The 14507-nt window shown below is 31.0% G+C and overlaps 1 protein-coding gene across 1 annotated transcript in view; it reads right to left on the bottom strand.

Moving 5' to 3' along the window:
• CDH9 (cadherin 9) overlaps window positions 1–14507 on the bottom strand; it is a 162353-nt gene that overhangs the window by 30870 nt on the left and 116976 nt on the right. Inside the window, exons 4-7 of the mRNA XM_032279050.1 lie at window positions 7654–7773; window positions 6896–7063; window positions 4277–4464; window positions 3111–3364 (exon numbers count right to left, since the gene is read on the bottom strand). Coding sequence (XP_032134941.1) covers window positions 3111–3364; window positions 4277–4464; window positions 6896–7063; window positions 7654–7773 — 730 coding nt within the window. The remainder of the gene's footprint in view (window positions 1–3110; window positions 3365–4276; window positions 4465–6895; window positions 7064–7653; window positions 7774–14507) is intronic.

Here is a 14507-nt window from a genome sequence, read left to right as displayed (position 1 = left end):
GGGAGGGAGGGAGGGAGGGAGGGAAGGAAGGAAAGAAGGGAGGGAGGGAGGGAGGAAGAAAGGAAGGAAAGAAAAGAAAAAAAAATTGAATCTACTGAAAGAAAGCAGATCAGTGTTATACTTGTATACTTTACATTTGTGCCATTTGCTGCAGGTCAGTTACACCTCAATGATGCTATTAAAAGAATGGAAATAAAACCATAGTTTCCTAAGATAATATATATAGTGTTTATGAAATTCCATTTTGTAGTCCTGGAAAATAATTGGACCAAAGTCTTAGCGACAAAAGCCATGTTTTGCTTCCTACATAATTTTGCCCTTGAGAGCTTTGCTTGATAACACCGAGATCTGCTGAATTTGTCTACATATGAAGAGCATCATATTAATTACTTCTACCTCATAATCAAGTCACAGAGAAACCACATACTGTATATTTGATAACAAATTGGATTTCTACCCAGATGTCCGCAAATCATTTGCACTCTGTCCTTGGGAAAATTACTTGAATTTTTTTCATCTCAGTTTATTCTTCTGTAAAATTGGAGTGGTAATAATTGTGCCTGCCTTATACATTGTGATGAAGCCTAAATGAGCCAATAAATATAAACTTCTAAACAGTTTCCACTTCAGAGCAAGGGCTAAATACATGATGAACACTATTTTATGGAAGAAAGAGTAGACAAAATGTTTAAGACAGTCTAGATGTCATGAATTTGATGCTACAATTTGACTAAAGAACATATATGTTGTTGCTTATGTAGGACTTACTGAGAAGATGAAAACATTTGTTCAGAAAGGAATGCTAAAGAACTGACAAAGCTTCGTGGAACCCCGATCTGAATAAATGAACAAATACCCTTGGTGACATAGAAGGGGAATCATTCCTCTTGCGAGGTACCCAAAATTTATTGAATTCCTAATATGCACATATGCTAGATGGATGAAGAAAAGATAAATGTATTATTATACATATTTGGTCTCATTCAGACTCAAAAATATTCAATTGTCCAGCAATTACATGGTTCATTATCTAAGTTGATATAATGTCATTGTTTACAATATGTGATTGCATTGAAAAAAGTTACAATCTATTACTTTTAAAATGAATGTAGGATTTCAAGCATAAACATTTGGTGCAACAAATGCTAAGGAGAAATAAAGGAACAACCAACATTGATGAATTTTTTTGAAACATGACAAAAACTGTCAATAACAGACACTTATTGAGCATTTGTAGCTACTGGTATAAACAACCCCTATCCTTTAAAAAAAAATGGATGAATGCTTATTTCCATCTCAGCACTGCAGGAAACTTAAAAATAATTTATACTTTTACCTAATAAGCGTGCATACAAGAGACGCCAACACCAAGCAGTCATATACCATTTCAGTGAAACACAAATCTACATTGCTTTGGATATGAACATGCTAGTACATATACATTGATCGTTGGAAAATTAGATTACTTCTCCATTTTGCTTCAAGAGTTTTACTTTAAGCAATATGAATATTTTAAATTAAACATTTTATGTATGCCGATAAAAATTCTGCCAGAGTAAAATAATCTCCAATGTTAACAAGAAGTCATGTTTCAAAAATGATGTTAAACAATATACAAAATGCATAATTTGGCACTAATAATTTATTTTTTAAAAACAGATGAACAGGGAATCATAATGTAATAAACCTAAAGCTAACTCAAATTTTCAAGCTAATATCAGCTTTGGGCATTAACTACAGATTGGATTTTATGGACTGTTTCTTAATTACAAAGGTTAGCATGTTTAATAATATATTAATCTGACCAACAAGTTAAATAATCATTAAAATATATTTAGTGCAACAAATTGCTTTGTGAATTAACATATTTGAATAGTCCTAAAATGAAAATTAAATAGTTATATATTTAGTATCATGATTATTAATTTGCTATGTGTAAAGGACATGAAATTAATTTAACCACTTATTTTCCCTAACTAATTAAATTTTAAGCAAAATTTTAGGTAATTTATTAGCCATATGTTTAATAAGTTAATGTATTGTCCATCTCTTCAGCTGTCAATATATTCCTCCACTCATCCACCTATCATCCACCCCATGCATAAATTTCTATATGCTCCAACTATATTTAAATTCCCCTTTGAAAAATATATGAGATTTATTTATGTTTCTGGCATATTTAAAACCTATAAAATGGTAAAAAGTTATTTGAAATTTTGAAAGATATTATACTATACAAATTAACACTTTTATCTTTCTTACTGACTTAAATGTCATCCATTTAGCAATACTCTGTGTTTTGGGAATATAACTGACATAATATTATTCAAAAATGTTATGTGTTAGGCCTTAGTTGATACAGAGAGGGGGCTATCACACACCGGGACCTGTTAGTGGGTGGGGAAATAGGTCAGGGATAGCATTGTGAGAAATACCTAATATAGATTATGAGTTGATAGGTGCAGGAAACCACAATGGCACATGTATACCTAGGCAACAAACCTGCACCTTCTGCACATGTATCCCAGAACTTAAAGTGTATATATATATATATATATATATATATACATATATACATATACACACACACACACACACACACACATACATACACACACACACATATATATATATATATGAACAATATTCAAAAGAAACTATTTCATCATTTCTAGGATAACATATTTTTTCTAATTTATTTATTTCATTATTTTTTTGAACTTTTATTTAACCAAGAGAGACAATGAGACAAGAACTACACCAACGATAAAGGAATTAAAATCATCGACTCTGGACTTAAACTTCCTGGTTCTTAAACCCAGCTTTGTTAATAAACATTGGGCAAATAATTTAAGTACTCGGTGCCTCAGTTTTATTGTCTCCAGAAAAATACTATAATACTATCTACCTTGTACCCAGAGCATATCAAAGACAGCCAAGCTAAGAATTTGTGCTCTGGAAGAGTTCGATAGTATTACTATGCTTGATTATACATTATGCAACCTTTTTTTCCCCACACAGTTTGTAAAGGGTGAGATTATTATATTTCTTTTTTTTCTTTCTGATAGGTTATGGTATTTCTAAAAACATAAATATTTTCAAGCACTTACTTTATTAAATTGTTCCTGGCATCTGGGTCGTACGCTGTAACCTGTCCAATGATGCTGCCCTCCTTTACATCTTCATCTACTTCTATCAAGTAAGAGACTTTGCTGAACACAGGAGGTTCATCTATATCTTCCACAGATATTTTGACCACAGCCGTGTCTTTGAAAGGTCCCAGGTGTAAGAATCGTGGATCAGGGTGAGTGTTGCTGGCATCCACTCTTAAAGTGTAGAGCATTTTATTTTCAAAATCTAAATTCTGAAGTTAAATGAAAGAAATTAGCATAATTCAGAAGATGTGACAATGGAAGACGATTTCAAATTTTAATAGCCAGCAATCCTGATTATACCAACAATTTTGTTTAAATTACTTTCTCAATTGTTGCTTCATAGGTATATAAAATAAATTTGTAAGTATTTGTTTCACCATATGCTTATAGAGGGTTAATTTACTATAATGGAATACACATTGAGACTGAGTCTCACTTAGTAGTATACTTCAATTTTTTGGTGACAGGTAAATGCAGTACTATCTAATGTATTTTTATACATCATGTACTGTCATTACTAAATTTATTCTATTATAGTCAGAGGAAAAATATAAAATAGAAGTATAGAATAAAAGTTATTTCTATTTTATTAAAAAATTTAAGCACTTGTGGAAAGTAAGATATAAATAAAAAGTGAAATAAGAACAATATGAAATGATCAATATTGAGCTGTATTATTAGATGTATAGATTCAGAATGTCCTCCCACACTGCATTGAAAATCGAGGCAACCAACAGAAAACACAAGGTATCTTCAAGTTTCATTTATTTAAATAGATCACCACACTTACAATGGAAGTATTTTGAAAAGTGCATGAAATAATGATAGCTGCATGTCTATTTTTCCCTCTATGGAGAAATATAAAACAAGTACCTTTAAGTTTATCTAATTTTAATTTGACTGTTGTCTAGTGTAAGCATGAGCCGCTGAGGTTTATAAGTGCCAATGATGAAGACATTTAACTTGTTTGAAGTGAGATTACCAGTATTCCCACTTATCTTAAGGATAGACAGCATGTAAAAGATGGGAGAAAATAAATCCCAGGCTTTTCTTCCCTTTACTGAAAAGCAAAAATAAATCATAAAGCACTCAATGAAAAAGTGAAGACAGTGAAAAGAAACCTGTTTGACAGTTATAATCCCTTCCTGTGTATCCTTGTCAGTGATGACATCGAACATGTCTGCACCATCTCCTTCAGCAATGCTATATTCCATCTCTGCATTTGGCCCCACGTCAGGGTCATTGGCTTTTATCCTTCCAAGATGAGTTCCAAGAGGTACAGACTCAGGAGAATTAAATTGATACGTACCTATAAGTTAAGTAAGAGCTGTTTTGACACTTCATCTTTAGATAACATTATTTCATTACTTCTGCATTTTTCACTTAAACATGTTAATTTTAAATAGAGCTTTTATACTATTGAATTGTAAGCTGTCAAAAATTATATTTATTAGGTTGGAAAAATAATTTATAACAGCAGAACACTCTCATTTTATAAAGGAGAAGTGTAAGTCCCCAAAACGGAGAAGATTATTTAGACAATTGATGGTTGGCATGATATAAGAATCTAGAAGAAAAACAATTATTTACTGCTCATCTGGGGCTTTCAAAATGGTCATCACACATTTTTTACATGTACTCAATTATTTTATAAAAATGCATTTATTATTTTATTCTGAATCGGGAATGAAAAATAATGCCATACAGACCAATGCATCTTTTCTTTGCCTGTTTGTTTTTAGTTTTAATATCTTTTAGTGGGGCACGGATTTTTCTATTTTGTGTATGTTCAGCCAAGCATTATATTGTATCCTGCTGTCCCTAAAAGCATTTTAGTTTGTGGCTACCTATTTAAGAGACAACAGGAAAAAGAAAATTTTAATGTTAATGAAGGTCAGAAATAGTTTTGAACATTTACACTGTACTGCAGTCTATACAAGGTTAAAGGGCTTATGTGCTAATTTACTTAATCCTCACACTAGTCCGAAAAGGATCAATTTACCTACATCATCTTGAGGGGCAGGCCTTAATAAGGAAATTACCCTGAAGATTTGGGAAAGGGAAAATGCAAAGCTAATTCTTTCTGACTTCAAAGTCTATATTATTTCCAGTTTATTTGGTGGTTGAGAATATGAGTATATAAAACCAACTGCCTGGGTTTGAATTCTTACCACCTTGCCAGTTAGTTAAATTCTCTAAACTTTGATGTCCACATCTAAGAAATAACAATGATAATGATAGTAATTCATCATAGGTCTATTTTTTGGAATAAATAAATTTAGCTCTGGGTCTAGTCCTTAGTATTTTATTATTATTATCACCGTTCCAAACATTTTGTTAACATTATTATAGATAACAGAATTACAGAATGTCAATACATTAAGAATTCACCAAGCAATACACTTTATAAAGAATTATGAATGCAGGATTTAAGTTTATGTTATTTAGGCTTATTATTTGTGTTCTTGGCAAACTTTATCTGTATCATATGAATATGTCCATCAATCAAATTTCGACAAAACATTTTAAATCTAATTGACCTGGAAAAATGTTTTACTGTATTGAGATTAGTGATAAGAATTTAAATTTCAGCTTTTAACTGAATATTTTGAGATAGGGCTCCTCATATATTTATTCACTACAACGTAACAAATTTCAGCAGAGAATGGAAATCTTTTTCTGCAGGACATCAGCAAATGCAAAGCATCCATGGTTTAATGTCCACCCTAAAATGATGACAACTCAAAGAATGTTAACTGATGTAATTTTCATAACTTGGTAAAAGAGATACTACCAAACTTGAATATCTCTAAAATACTCTCTGAAACATAGTAAACCATAATTCTATGGGACCCTAAGAGAATATAAACATGATGCTAAATAAGCCGACCTGCATTGATGTTTTTAAAATATCAAGAAGTCATTGTGTCTTACGATAATGTCCACCAAAAGCATTCAGAATCCAGGTGAACAGATTAACTTCTCCTATGGATTTCGGCCAGACTCTCCACTTGGCCATCTTAGTGCTTAAACCATTTTCTCAGCCAGGTGAGGTTGCTCACACCTGTAATCCCAGCACTTTCAGAGGCTGAGGCAGGTGTATCACGAGGTCAAGAGATTGAAACCATTCTGGCCAACATGGTGAAACCCAACTCTACTAAAAATACAAAAATTAGCTAGGCGTGGTGGTGCATACTTGTAGTCCCAGCTACTCAGGAGGCTGGGGCAACAGAATCGCTTGAAACCCAGAATCCATTATAATTGATTTCAGGATCAATTAGAGAAGACATTGTAAGTTTTACATACAAACAAAGTAACTGAAGTAAGACAAGTGAAAGACACAGTATTTGAATCCAGATAGCCAGACAAGAGAGTCCATAATCCTAACCAAGAAGCAGATTCAGAGGAAAATCTTAAGATGCTCATAGTGAATGTTGAGAAAGGATGTCTGGAAAACTTTGTAACACTTCAAAATTAGAAAAGCTAATTAAAAAGTTACCAGAGAAAAGTAATACTTTGTTTTCTCCCATTGCGTACTCCAAAAAATGATGAAAATAATCACCATCGCTATTTGTGGGAAATCGTGATTTTTTTTTTTTTTTTGGTAGAGGAATGAATTGTGGTTTTGCCATTATGCATAAACCAGTAGCAAAACTACAAGTATGAAGTGTGAATGTTAAACTCTATTAGTAGTGTGTTTGAGAAGTTTTTGGACATGAGATCACTGAAACATTCCTTACTCTGTGGAAATCGAGGAGGATTGTTGTTGACATCTGTCAGCGTGATGTTGACTGTGGTAGTTCCAGAAAGGCCTCCCATCTGGCCGCCCATGTCTTTGGCCTGTATAACAACCTGGTACTGCTCTCTATTTTCTCTGCTCATGTCTGGTAATGCAGTTTTTATTATACCTTTTGAAAAAAGTTGACACAAGTTTTGCAATTAAATCACTGAATTTTAAAATTAAGCTAGACAAAACTCATTTTACAGAAGTTGATTTTAACAAACATAAATGTCAGTTTATTTAAATATGACTTTCAATCCATAATCACCTTAACATAATTCACAGAACAAGAAGAGTTTTGCCGTAGGCTATTGTTCATAAAATGGGTTTTGCTAAATCAATGTATTTATTTTGTTGAATACAAAAATTAGCTTCAGTCAAAAATCTTTAGACAAATACAGTTGTTTAATTTTGATAATTGTCACATTCAAGTTTTGAATATTCTCGATACCATATAATGTGCTGAATCTCTGTGAAATTTTGTATTTAAGTGTTTCAAATTCAAACCCAAGAAATAAAAGTTTAAAGAGCTAAGGGTTCTAATAAGTTATTTAAATAATAGAAAGTTTACATTTGTTTACATTCAATAACAATGGGAAACAAAAAGAAACACGAAACTGAATGAATAATGGTTTAAAAATATTTTTAAAATCTCTAAATTAATATGCATCTTAATGTATTATACAATAAGCTGTCGGCCAAGATTAAACGTTGTACCTGATTCTGGGTCCACTGAAAAATATGGCTGTCCTTGCAATATGCTATAGACAACTTTGGCACTATTTCCATAGTTGGCGTCATCTGCATCAGTTGCTGTCACTTGTATAACAGATGTACCTACATGAAACCCCCATCCCCAAACAGAGACATTTACATACTTCCAAATTTGAAACAATCTTTCTTAAAAATATGTTGCTGTCAGTGTTTTGTATTAGACAATGTTTTATGTTTGAAGAAATTTAAATACTTCCTCAAAAAAGTTACTTTTCTTTCTCATTTTCTATAAACTTGTTTCTTAATTTTTTTGTTTATCTAAGAAAAAGTATCAAAATATATTTTATCAGTAAGATGAATATAATGAGTCTAATTAATGTATTGTATTTTTAATTGATTGGAAATATTTTAGGGGCAGACATTCTTAAAATAAATATAAGGCACATGAAATTTATAAGTAGTACATTTACTGCTAACTGAAAAGATGTATTTAAAAAACAAATCTAACATGTTTTTATCCTGCTTGTGTTTTCACTCTGGTATATTTGACTGTGAATAGTTAATAAAATAAAGAGACAATTTCGATGAAGAAACAAACCAAAATCCTGTAAAATTGACCTGCAAGATATCTCTTGTTCCCAAGATATCTCTAATTATTAATGGCCTATGTCTTTCTTTTAAACATAGATAATATGGTTAGTTATGATTACCCCTATTGATATACTGCATAATATGGGTTATTTCCTGCACATTTGTAAATCAGTATTATCCAAAAGGAGGTGTAAACTGTATAATTCTGGGACCACATGCAATATTATAATTTAACCTTGATATAAATTTTATATCATAAAACTTAAATTATTTTAAACTTTGTTTCAAATATTTCAAAAGATAAAAGTGCTTTAAAAGTGGGAATAAACATAATAAAATATATTGATGATTTTAAAATTATTTTTTTCTGTATTTCTATAAAGATTCAAAGCATGGTTCTAACATCACCCTTAACTGAAGTCTCCGAGGCATGGCCTTGGACAAACCTAGATTGTAGGACATTTTCAGTATATTTTACATACTTTCTAAAAGTTTGAGTCTGGTTCTTACATATATTTTAAAGTTTTTAAAAACAAGGAGAATTCCATATTGACCCCACTAACCATTTTAATAAGCCCACATACATTACACATTCAATAACTTGTCTAATTGAATTATGGTGGAGGTTTCTCCAATGTTGTGTGTATATGTGTATGGCAATTCCAAAAAAAATTAATATATGGTAATTAAGATAAATACTAACAGCTTATTTCCTGTCAATATATTTGAATGTAAACACATGAATTGAGCAAGTCTTTTTAATGTTTTCTCAGAATTAATTAGCATAACGATGAGAACTGGAGTTCATTTTCTTGAGGCCCTTATTTTCTCAACTGTAATGGAATTGATGTGTCCTGTGAGTGGGTGGAAGCACTACATATTTACTTAATTCATCCCAGCTGTAAACTTTTATCATTAAAAAATTATCCACTCATGTGTTCACTACATGAAAAAAAAGATAAAGTGATTTTCATCCCCCCACACAAATCACTTTATGATGTGCAGAAGTTCAACAAAGTGTTTTTTTTTTTTAATTTACATGTAATATCTTTTACATAACTCTATGTGATATATATTAGAATAAGTGTGGTTTTCACAATTGGGGGTTATTGAAATATGAATTATTAAGCATTATCAATATGCTAAAAATACAAATAGTTCATAATTTTAGGACATTTCTTGAGTTACCCATTTTATTTTTCTTTTAATATCAGCATATTGCAAGCTTTCATCGTGGGTACAGGTAAAAACAGTCTTCTATAGCTATTTGGCTCTTTCGAATAATATATTTGTTGTGAAATTTTAGTTTCAGTGATCAGCTCTATCATTGGGTAGATGTTCTTTGAAGTTAAGCCAAGATGCTTCACAAAGAGGTTAATATAAACAGTAGAAATAAACTCTGTGATGTGGCTAAAAAGCTAAAAGCACACATATAAAATGCTTGTCCCACCTCTCAGAATTCTGGTAATACTAAGGGTTGCTTTTAAACACTGGTAATCACTGATAAAATATCATCGATAAGTTATTTTTTAGCAAACTGAGAGACAGTATGGTGGATTATAGGGAATAAATAGTTGTAGTTTTATTCAGAAATATAATGATTTATTACACAGTTAAAAGTAGTAATAAAATTAGATAGAAAATGGTTTATGTCTTATACTAAGTTTATAAATGTTTGTTTATAAAGACAGAATAAAAGAGAATACACTTGGATATTTACATCCCTCTAAATTTTCCAAAATACATACACTTTTTATCTGTTCATTAGTTATTTAAAATAAATATTTTGTTTTCATATTAAACAAATATAAAAATATACTAAGTAAAACATAGTGAAACTTGAATGACAAATTTATGTATTTCATCTCATATCAAAGAGATGAACTTGACTTTGAGATCATTATTTTTGCAATTCATGTTTATAAGTTTCACATATAATATGTCTTAATTTAAATAGAAAATATGTTAAAGAATCAAATAAGTTCACTGTAATTCTTAACTCATTATTTACTTAAATATATAATTAAGAATATTTACGAAAAATTTCAAAGACACAAAGGCTAATTCTATAATAGTAAATCGTGAAGAAATGTTAAAAGCTGATAAATAAATAACTTGATGGCTACAGATTTTGGGGAACCAAAAGTACTCCTCTGGATATGGAAGAAAAATTCATCAATATAATTATTATTATAATTTAAAGATAAGAAAAGTCTAGATTACACAATGTAATCAAGCTATGCCAGCTGATCTTACATATATATATTTACACATCATATTAGAGGAAGTTATATCAATTCAAGTTATTACACGATACAAAATAAACTTCATATACAAAAGAAGAGATATCCCTCTGTATATTTGTGCCTTATATGTAAATATGAAAATGTTTTGAATCTGCTGTTCGAAATATCTAAAATATCAAATGTAAATGACCCCAAAACATAGGCCTTCTACCTATCATCTATCATTGATTAATTATATTTATATAGAAAGTTACAATGAAATATTTGCATGCAAAGACTACTTAAGAAGTATAAATGTTACTAATTTAAAACTGTCTTACTAAACACAGATAATATTGAGGAGGGGAAATACGGCCTTTACGTTTTAATAAACAGCAACCCTGTGTCATGTTAATGTCAGAAAATACACTTCACAGCCTATTATGTTGTATAACATTTAAAAGCTTTCTCTCTCACACATTCTTTCTTTTTGTCTGTATCTGTGTATATCTATCTATCATCTATCTTTCTGTATGTCTGGAGTTGCTGATATAATGGTAAAATCAAATAAAGTGTAAAGAAACAGAATCACTCTATGAACTAGGGGAAACAAAGAAAAACGGTGAATAGTATGCTCTTTATTCTACCCTACAGCCTAAGGCCTGACGATTGACCACTGTAGAAAAGAAATTGGAATATTTTCAATGTGAGATTAAGGTAAAGAAAGTTATAGAAAATGAAAAAGGAGGTTATTCTTCACACCTCTCTGTGAATCTGGTTTGACAGTCAGCTACTTGCTTCTGCCATAGTGTGATGACAGCCATTAATTTGAGGAGCAGGGGAAAACAGTGCTCTCAACATAAATGTTTGTGCTGTGAGGGACACTAATAAGAGAAGTAGGGGTGATGTTTTCAGATATTGCAGTGAAATTCTAAGGGGTCTATTGATTAGATGTCCAGGAATTGAAATCATGCTTTGTTAAATATAAGTTCATTTTCCTGTTAAATGAAAACTCTTTAAGGGCAGAGTCCATATCCGGTTTATTCAACATTTTGTACTTAAAACCAAGCAGAGCATCTAGTGCAAAATCATAAGAACTAACATTCACAGAATGCTTAATGTGGACTAGATGTAGTTCTCAGTACCTGATTGGTTTTTATTACTTTATCTTCAGGGCATATGTGGGATGTGGGCCTTGGAGCACAGAAAAATTGCTAATGATCACAAACCCAGTGGGTGATAGAGCTGGCCTAGGTCTAATTCCATTCTAAATACATTCGGTTAAAAAAATTTCCTTATACATATTTTACCAAATGGCCTAACTCTCTGGTGTTACAGATACAACTGGATACAGTATTGAATTCACACATAGTAAACCTCTGGGACATGAAGAATTCACTGACTGAGTTACTTTTACGGTTTGTAAAAAACTACAAAGGGATTCCTGGTTGGGGATCAAAGTACTGGGAGGAGGACTGGATATGTTTTTGAGAGTGAAGGTAGGGAAAATTTCCAGTCATTGAGAAAGGATGCATCCCAAATCACCAAATTTACACAATAGGAATTTGCTTAGGAGAATTAGAAAGCATGCACATGAAGAAAGTTCAAAGAAAATCTTTAATCAATAGTATAATGATCACAAGAAATGAAAAATATAAAAAGTAGAAATGGAAATGGAAAATACAAAACGTTGTAAGCAAAGTATATCCCATTATATTCAATTATGTATCTTTATATAGCTTCCAGATTATATGTTCTGATTAGAATGTGCTAATGTATTTCAGATTTCATGAGTTTATTGGAGGCAATTTAATTTAACTGAAAATGGGGTAGGGCATTTGGCACTAAAAATTTAATGTGAAATATAGCATATGATTGTGACAGACAGCAACTGAGGCAGAGGGAAGCAACAAGGAAAGGAATTGGTGAGAGAGAAAAGGAAGAAACAAATACTTTAGGAACTAAAAGTGAATGGAAATAAGGGACAGATAAATGGAGATTATCAGAAGATAACATTGTAAAGAAGTGTAGGGCAATAATAAAGAAATCTTGTCTTATTCCATAAGACTCTATTTCTTCACAAAGCTAATACTTGTTGCTTTCAACTCTGATTTAAATGAAATCCATTGTACTATCTGAAAATAATTATAGAATTAAAGTATTATGTATTATTTTATTTACAGATGCATTCTTAATTCTTTGATTATGCATCAGATTTAACTGTTAATATATGGATTACACAAGGCATGACAGAGTTCCGAAATATTACTTGTTAGTTTTCCTAAGTAAATTGGCTTATTTGCATACGTAGGTATAAAGAAAATCACACCTGCAATTATTATAATGAGTTAGTCTTTTATTTTCCTTTAAATAAGGTAGGAGAGTTACAAAAAAAGATCAACACAAGTTTAGGAAGTAAAATACATCTACTTTTTATTTAGATATTATTTATATGGCTTTATATATATAGTGGTATATATGGTTATATACATAGTTATATATATATATAGATATATGGTTATATATAGATATGTATGTATTAAAATGCAGAGACTTTATCCCCTATATTCTTATTTAGATTTAGTTTGAATGATAAGGGCATTTGATATAAAGTAATAAATGAGAAAGTTACTACTTTAGAGGAGTTACTCTCAATTTAATAAATTAAAAGTTTTCCAGATTACATTTTGAATAATAAGCATAACTATTTAACAGAGAAAAATAGGCATTAAAACGGTCCAGCTATCTCTTTGATATGGTTTGGCTGTGTTCCCACCCAAATCTCATCTTGAATTGTAACTCTCACAATTCCCATGTCAATTGTGGGGGCTGGTTTTTCCTGCATAGTTCTCCTGATAGTGACTGAGTCTCACGAGATCTGATGGTTTTAAAGACAGGAGTTTCCTTGCACAAGTTCTCTTTCTTTGCCTTCTGCCATCCATGTAAGACATGACTTGCCCCAACTTACCTTCTGTGATGATTGTGAGTCCTCTCTACCCATGTAGAACTGTAAGTCCATTAATCTCTTTTTCTTCCCAATCTCAGGTATGACTTTATCAGCAGTATGAAAATGGACTGATACATTCTGCATCTATTAACTTTCCCTTTTCTTTTTAAAAATAGGCTAGTAGTAAGCTGATTCTGTGTGGTTTTGGTCAAGTCAGTTTAATTCTTTTGGGCTCATTTTTATTTATTTATTAAAATAGGCAATTAAATCAAGTGTAGTATCTTTGGCCTATACATATTGTATATAATAAAATATATTGTACGTTTATATTTAAGTAATGGTAGCACATACAAAATTATAGGTGAACCAAGGTGGAAACAAGTAATGTAATGTTAATATTAGTAATGAAGAATGTTCTCTACAAACAGGATTAAAATTTATTATATTCTTAAACACTTAATTTTTAATGCCAAAAGCTGAAGCCAGAGCCATACAGCTGCCTGCTGCTACATACTTGTCTCATTTCATGGTAATTCTAGCCACGAAGTGAATGCAGCTGACATTGGCTCAAATCCTTGTTTTTGCAACCTACACTAATCTGAAATTGTACTGCTTACACTTTAAAGCTTATGCAAATGAAATAGAGATTGCCTAACAGAAAGAGGTTTTGTACAGAAGGAGATTTTGTGCAATATAAACTACAAACCATCCTTTATGCATAAACTTATGTATTGTATATTTTATTACGAATGATGAAACCAGGATTTTAAAACAAGTGTGTATGTGTGTGTGTGTATGTGTGTGTTTTTCAGTCCTGATATTGTTACATACTCAACCAGTATTAATAGAACCTAGTTACATTAATATTTCATATGAGACAAAACATATTTGATTTCTATATACAACTGATAAATGTTAATACACAAAATGAAACATAATAGTCAACTGAAAATAATGTAGGAGAAAATACAGGTTATGTGTGATTAGATATCAATAGTTTCTGATAGGGAAATATTTGTTTTTCCACAAAAGTGGGGTACTTCTTTGAAAAACTTTTGTGCATTCACATCTAAAGCAATTATTATTAAAATTTC

This window comes from Sapajus apella, unplaced genomic scaffold (genome assembly GCF_009761245.1).
Source record: "Sapajus apella isolate SASKATOON/1434 unplaced genomic scaffold, GSC_monkey_1.0 scaffold11, whole genome shotgun sequence".
In the NCBI taxonomy this organism is placed as follows: domain Eukaryota; kingdom Metazoa; phylum Chordata; class Mammalia; order Primates; family Cebidae; genus Sapajus; species Sapajus apella.
This window is presented reverse-complemented; position numbering and strand designations above follow the sequence as displayed.